The sequence below is a fragment of the Leptomonas pyrrhocoris genome (assembly GCF_001293395.1).
Source record: "Leptomonas pyrrhocoris isolate H10 chromosome Unknown, whole genome shotgun sequence".
Classification (NCBI taxonomy): domain Eukaryota; phylum Euglenozoa; class Kinetoplastea; order Trypanosomatida; family Trypanosomatidae; genus Leptomonas; species Leptomonas pyrrhocoris.
Window position 1 is genome coordinate 1,289,381 of NW_015438361.1, and position 6,544 is coordinate 1,295,924.

Sequence of the window (6,544 nt, forward strand, 5' to 3'; positions counted from 1 at the left end):
CCCTCCTTTTCCCGCCGTTACGCGTTTTCGAGGTTTCACTCTTCGCGGCTTTTTGATTCTGTCGGCTTTCATGCGACTCCATTGCTTTTTGAATCTCGCTCTCTCCCTTTCTTCTTTTCTATACTGCGATTGTCTTCAACACTGTCGCGCAACACATCTTATTCTGGGGCCTGTAGAAAGCAAACCCACAATTGAAGACTGCTGTCTTCATGATGACCGACGAGCAGCAGAAAAAACCTGCGTCTGCATCCGAGACGATTCCTGACATCTTTGCTCGCTACCTGAAGGCGACGTCCGATGAGGAGAGGCAGGCCATTGTGCAGGCGCACCCGCCTCTGTTTGCGGGGCCGGTGATCCCTGCGCTACAAGAAGCGCGACGTCACTTCAGCGACACGCTTCGGGAGGTAAAAGAGGCATGTCGCATGATCGACGCCGTGTCCGGCAGCCTCGAGTACACCGGCACTCCCGTCGAACTCCAACCTAGGGAGGCGCAGTTGTTGCTCGACGAGGACACCCTACTCCACAGCTTCTCCACCTCGCTCGCCTCGTTGCTGGACGCGCGTGAGAAGCAGGGCACCGTTCTTCCCTCAGTTGCTGCAGAGGCGACGATGTCAGGTACGACGGCAGGGTCGTCTGCGCCCGCGTCGTCTTGTGCATGGGGTGCTGCATCGGGCTTGTGGTTTACCCAGCCGGCGATCGTGCTGGAAGTCTTGTCTTTTCTACCGACCGAGGTCGTTCTCGTGGAGGCCGAGAACGTGTGCCGACGGTGGCGAACGTGGCTGTTTGAGCCTGACGTGTCTCGCTTCTTTTGGGTCGGCTGCGTCCAGCGGGAGTTTCCGCGGCAGCTCGCGTTGCTTCTCCAGACCGAAGGCGAAGACCTGTTCCGGAGTGACTGGCGATCCTTGGCTATGCTTTGCGTCGCAGAGGAGGAGGATAAGGGAGGAGAGACGCGACCCGCAGCGGAACTGGAAGCGTAATGCTGTACGCCTCTCTCTTTTGTTTTTAAGTCTGAAAAGGAGTCGAGTATAACTAATGGAGGCGAATATGCCCACACTCCTTCGCTTTCCTGTTGATTTTTGTTTCGTATTGGGACCGCTTTCACGAGCGTTTCTGCATCACCGACCGCATTCGTTTACCCTACACGTTGTGACGTAGGCCGATGCAGTCCCCCAAAACGAGGTGATACATCTTGACGAGCCTTCAAAGAAGGCAAACATTCCACAGCCTCTTATACGGTCACGACGCGCTGCATTATCTTTGCACTGCAAGCCCAATTTAAGTCATCATGCATAGGCATTCTCTTTTTGTTTCTGTACTTCATGCTCCGAACTCTTTGCCAGAATTCTAGACGTCCTTCTTGTTCCCCTCTTACCCATTGCCACTTCCAACAAATACACACACACACACACATCCTTTGCCCTCTTCTTTTTTGTTGCTGCTCCTCTACCGCTTTACCACCGCTATTATTGAAACTGTACATTCAAAAGTTCAGATTCCAACGGTATTGCTTCATTGAAATCGCAATGTTCTCCGAGTTTTTTAGTCAGTTGGTGGCCGAGTTCGTCGGCACCTTTCTATTCGTGCTCACCATCACACTGGCCTCCATTGGCGTCGGCACTCTCGCCCCGCTGGCCATCGGCTTTATGCTCGCTGCAATGTGCTTCACCTTTGGCTACATCAGCGGTGCCCACTTCAACCCCGCCATCTCGTTTGCCGTTTTCATCAACCGCAAAATGACGCTGCGCCGCACTCTCTTTTACTTGTTCGTGCAGTTGGCCGGCTCCTTCTGCGCGTCTCTCTACGCGTCCATCATCGTAGGCCTCAACATCCCTGCACCGGAAACGAACGCGGATGTGCTGAACGTCTGGCAGGCACTGCTGTGCGAGATGGTCTACACCTTCGCCCTCACCTCCGTCGTCCTGCACGTCTGCTTCTCTCGACAGCGCACGAACGACTTCTACGGCTTCGCGATCGGCATGACGCTGACGGCGGCCGGCTTCGCGGTAGGCGGCTTCACGGGTGGTGCCTTCAACCCCGCGGTGGCCACCGGCATGCAGCTCGTTGCCTGCATCGGCGGTAAGTGCCGCCCTCTCATCTTCTTCTGGGTGTATTGGATTGCGCCGATTGGTGGAGCGTTCATTGCCACCGTTGTGTATCAGCTCCTCGACACGCACGAGCGCGTTCCGGTGCACATCGACAAAGAGGCGGTTTACTAAACGGCGCGCAGCAGAAAGTGTTTCGCCGTCCCTCTGTCTCCCGCGCTTTTCCTACCGCTTCTCTTTTACTCTGTCATGCCTCTCGTTTTGTTGCGTACTATACACTCGAAGCTGGTCAATAGCAACAACAACACGGCTACAAGTGATTGGCTCTCGTCGAACACACGGCGTTGCGGAAGCCTTCGTTGCTTCTGAGGAACTACTGCCCCCCTTCTCGTAGCTGCATGAATCGTAAAAAAGAAAGCTTCGATGCTGAAATTGCTGTGATCTGCGCTGTCTGTCCTGCCGCGCAGTTTTCGTGGCCCGTAGGAAGAAACGAGGCACCGGTGATAGCTCTGCGCGTATGCCTGCCCAACGTGCTTTCTCTGATTTCTCACGCGCCTCTCCAACGCTTCTCCTCTTTCGTCTTCTCCATATCTCCTGTCCCCTCCGTCGACCCCAACCGACAACAACAATAACAACAAAGGAAAACTGTCTGAGAAAGAACGAAACACATTCGAAACGGGTGGAAGGAAGCGATATCGGTGCGAGGACTGCGCGTTGTTCTCGTTCTCAAGCTCGTATTTCTTTATACTTTGCGACGCAGAAAAGGAAGGACTGTCGTATTGCCAATAACGAATTCTCACACGTAATTCTCTCGCGGCTGTGGTGCGTTGTTTTTTCCCTTTGGAACAGCGTTTTTCAAGGAAACACTACGCGAATCCGCGTGTAACCTTCGATCACACACGCTCAAAATTCTTCACCTACGATGGCCGAAAGCATCCCATTGAAGGTGCTGTTTGATGCGCTGCACCTGCCTGTTTCAATAGAGGTCGCCACGGGTGAGGTGTACCATGGCACGCTAGAAGATCTCCAAAACAACATGAATGTGCTTCTCAAGGACGCCACCAAAACCGTGCGCAACGGCACGGAGACGAAAATGGAGTCCGTCTTTGTGCGCGGCTCGAACGTGGTTTTTTTCCAGCTGCCCGACGCGTTGCAGACGAGTCCGGCGTTGCTGCGTGCGGGCGAGGTCGTGTCCAAGGCGAAGGACACGCGCGGCGAAGGGAAAGGCTTTGGTGCTGCTCGCAAGCGTCAGCGGTCGTAAGCGCCGAGTGCGTGCGGCGCTTGCGTGGCTACTTCTGTTGTCCTTGTTGGTATTCGTTTCAAACCGCGTTAGCTTCTGCTGTTTGCGTTGCATCTGCCGGCACGTCTGCGATCAAGTGTTTGTTGTGTGGCAGCAGCGAGTTGGTTTTTTTGGGTTTTGTTGTTGATGCGTGGGGTAATACTGTCCTGTGCCCGCGGCGCGTGCGTGCAGGTGCATTGGCACCGACTCTCGCGTGTTGTTCGGCTGTCAGACCAACGACGATGGAGCTTTTGCGAATTTGTTGAAGCGCTTGCACCAACCCTTCGGTGCAAGGAACCCCTTGTGAGAACTGTATGTTTGGCTTACGAATAAAGGAAAGGAAGGAACACAAGAACATGCGAGTAATGTGTTGCAGTTGATGGGCGAAAACGTCGCGATGCACTTGACGCTGCTCGCGTTATCGATGAGGTGGAAGAGCTTCAAAGAAGCCGTGACAGTCTTGCATGTTGTTTTTCTTTTGGCAGCAACGAAACCTTTTTTTTTCTTGTTGGGTGTTTCTTTTCTCACCGCAAGTAAGCGTGACGCAGCAGTGCGGAGCTGTTTTTAATGTGGTTGTCTGCGTTTGTGTGGGGGTTGCCTCCTCGACGTCCCACCGCCGCCTTTCCTTGGTTTCACCTTCTTCTCCCTGTCTTGACTCATCTCTTGTTTCATCTCCTTTATGTAACCTAGGTCATTTTACACCGACTTTAAGTGCGTTAAATCACGGCACAGAACACGACAGTAAGGTCAGACGTCCACCAACAACAAGCAAACGTGGTATTTACATGCACGGGAGCACGCGTCTTCCGTCACGCGGCGGCCAACGGCGCGGGATTGCTGCAAATAACGACGCAGCCACCGCCCGTGCAGCTCTCTTTACTTTCCACTCGTCTGCGCACAGTTCTAATTCAGTCCGACTTCCGAGTCTGACGCCCTCCGTCGTGACACCTCTCGTGGCTCCGCCCAGCAGTAGTGAGTTGAAGGAGGCCGCCGTGCACGCTGCCCGCCTTCGATACACGTCATCGCTCAAACGGAAGACGCGATCGGCTCTGAAGGACACCGCCTCCACCTCATCAAACCCTTCTTCAAGGCCGCCAACTTTGGGCTCGGTGGAGCCGGTGAGGAGCTCTGCAGCTGAAAAACGAACTTCGTCTGCTTCTCCTTCCCCGCAGTGTTGCGTCATCGAAAGCGGTGCGACGCCGCGCTCCTCTAGCAGTCTCGAAACTTTAATGAAGAATCAGCAGTATGCGGAGCTCTACTTTGTGTTATCCACACTCCTTCCGATCACGTCGCGCCGGCTTCTGAAGGACGACGCACACACCTTGCGCATCTTGGGCTACCGCGCCATTTGCTCGTGCGCGCTTCTCCGTTATAAGGAAAGCGCTGAGGATGGCATGGCGTGCCTTGACATTCGCCGGCGACTGCACGAAGTGGGCTGTGCGGTTTCCAGCGGGGATGATCAGCGGCTCAGCGTACAGGTGGACGAGTGCGTCATGCGTGCCTTGGTCATGGGTGAACGCTACGAGGAGGCGGATAAGGTGGCGAGTTTCTTGCTCAGCACGTCGTCTCCTCCGTTTTGTGGGGCCGGCGGGGAACATCTTGCAGCTGACGGCCCCACCACCTCCATGTGGCAAAGCGCGATCCCGCACATAAAGCGTTTCCGCGGTGCGGTGGTGGCCCATCAGTGGCGGGACGCGCTGGCGGTGATAGACAGCGAAGAGTCAGGCACATCAGACGCGCGTGCGTGTTTGCGGGCGAGTCCGCTGTGTGCGATGCTCGCCTTTGTGCACCTCGAGTCCGGCCACCCCATGACCGCGCGGGCGTTGCTGCTCGCCTACTTGGCCGATCTGCCGGAGCCACCAATGTGGGAGGTGATGCTGACGGCGCCGTCGGAGCACGGGCAGCTGTGGGACAGCTTCCGCTCCCACTACGTCTTCGCCACCACGCTGCTGGCCAAGGCGTCGGTCATGTCGGGCAGTGCGTATTTGAACATCGCCGCGGCTCTGCTGCAGCGCTGCCTACGCGTGTTGCCTCTTTACACCCCTGCCCGTCTGCTCGCTGAGTTCGTGCTGTCGTACGAGGCCCAGCAGGAGCTGTTGGAGACTGCCGTGTCCGCACAGGACTTCCCCGCTGCTCTCCACCTCTCCGCCCGCATGCTTGCGATGCCGGAGGTGAACCCGGCGTTGCAGGCAGAGGTATACCTGGCGCGGACGCAGATCCAGTGGCTGCGTTGTCTGCCACTGGAGGTGGTACGTGAGGCGTCACAGTGCGTCGCGGCTGATCCGGCGTGTGCACTGGCGTTGCGGCTGCGCGCCGATGCCTTGGAGGCGATGGATCAGGGAGCGGAGGCGGTGGCCGACAGAGCCGCTGCGAGGCATCTGAACGCCAACGTGGAGGCGGCGTACGCGCAGTTGCAGGCGCAGCGGCAGCGGTACGACGCGGCGCAGAGGGTAGCCGCCTCGCAGCGGCGTTCATTTACAGCGTTCGCCGCTGCCGCGCCGACCGCTTCACATCGGCCGGACCACCTGTGGGGCGCGTCAGACAGCGGCACTCACACCAGCCCCCATGCTGCGGATGCGGGCTTTCGGTGTGCTCGCGCCAAAACAGATTCGGAGGATCCCCCGTCCCCCTCGCCTTTACAGACTTCCGCTGCCTGTTCTGAGCCGACGCACTACGCCATTCTTGGTGTGCCGCGTCACGCAACGTTGAGTGAGATTCGTCAGCGCTACCGTCATCTCATTCTGCAATGCCATCCCGATCGGCTTGTCAACGCATCCGCCGAGAGCCGTCAGCAAGCGGCGGAGGAGTTCAAGCGGGTAAGTAATGCGTACAGCGTGCTCTCCGACGCAGAGCAACGCCGCGACTACGATGCAACTGTGCACCCCTTCATTTAGCGGTCGCAGGCGCAGAACGGGTGTGTTTTTTCTACATGTACATAGGGGAGTTTCCCGTTTCTTGTTGTGCTTTGGAACTGTTTTTGCCGTGCAGCTTCTTTTTCGCAGCTCTATTTCGCTCGCTTTCTTGGAGTTCCCTCCTCCATGCTGCAGAAAACACACCCGCATACACCACCACCACCAAAAATCTGCGGCAGTTATGTGCGCTAGGCATCTTCGCTGTCGTCTTCATTCCCCAAATCGTGGTGGTACGTTATGGCAACAACGAATCAAAAGGCAGAACTGTGATGTTTCCCCATGCGCAGATGTTGTCGCAGGTAGCTTCTCCC

General features: G+C 56.6%; 4 protein-coding genes across 6 annotated transcripts; all 4 read left to right on the plus strand.

The window, feature by feature from the left end:
• Positions 1-209: 209 nt before the first annotated feature.
• Positions 210-977, plus strand: ABB37_03549 (hypothetical protein; the record flags this gene model as incomplete). Its single annotated transcript, XM_015800927.1, has 1 exon — positions 210-977. One exon carries the CDS (start codon positions 210-212, stop codon positions 975-977), a length of 768 nt encoding a protein of 255 aa, XP_015660934.1.
• A 508-nt stretch (positions 978-1,485) lies between these two features.
• Positions 1,486-2,216, plus strand: ABB37_03550 (putative aquaporin 2; the record flags this gene model as incomplete). 2 transcript variants are annotated; one of them, XM_015800928.1, is made up of 1 exon in its annotated part: positions 1,486-2,216. In XM_015800928.1, exon 1 carries the CDS (start codon positions 1,524-1,526, stop codon positions 2,214-2,216), a length of 693 nt encoding a protein of 230 aa, XP_015660935.1. In that variant the 5' UTR covers positions 1,486-1,523. The 2 variants fall into 2 exon arrangements, with proteins under 2 accessions (XP_015660935.1, XP_015660936.1); XM_015800929.1 differs by having other exon boundaries at positions 1,491-2,216.
• Positions 2,217-2,680: 464 nt separating this feature from the next.
• On the plus strand, positions 2,681-3,303 carry ABB37_03551 (putative Small nuclear ribonucleoprotein; the record flags this gene model as incomplete). Of its 2 annotated transcripts, none has more annotated exons than XM_015800930.1 (1): positions 2,681-3,303. In XM_015800930.1, the coding sequence occupies exon 1, from the start codon at positions 2,965-2,967 to the stop codon at positions 3,301-3,303; it is 339 nt and encodes a 112-aa protein (XP_015660937.1). In that variant the 5' UTR covers positions 2,681-2,964. The 2 variants fall into 2 exon arrangements, with proteins under 2 accessions (XP_015660937.1, XP_015660938.1); XM_015800931.1 differs by having other exon boundaries at positions 2,699-3,303.
• A 706-nt stretch (positions 3,304-4,009) lies between these two features.
• ABB37_03552 (hypothetical protein) lies at positions 4,010-6,215 on the plus strand (the record flags this gene model as incomplete). The annotated part of the gene is made up of 1 exon (XM_015800932.1): positions 4,010-6,215. Exon 1 carries the CDS (start codon positions 4,551-4,553, stop codon positions 6,213-6,215), a length of 1,665 nt encoding a protein of 554 aa, XP_015660939.1. The 5' UTR covers positions 4,010-4,550.
• Between the last annotated feature and the right edge of the window lie 329 nt (positions 6,216-6,544).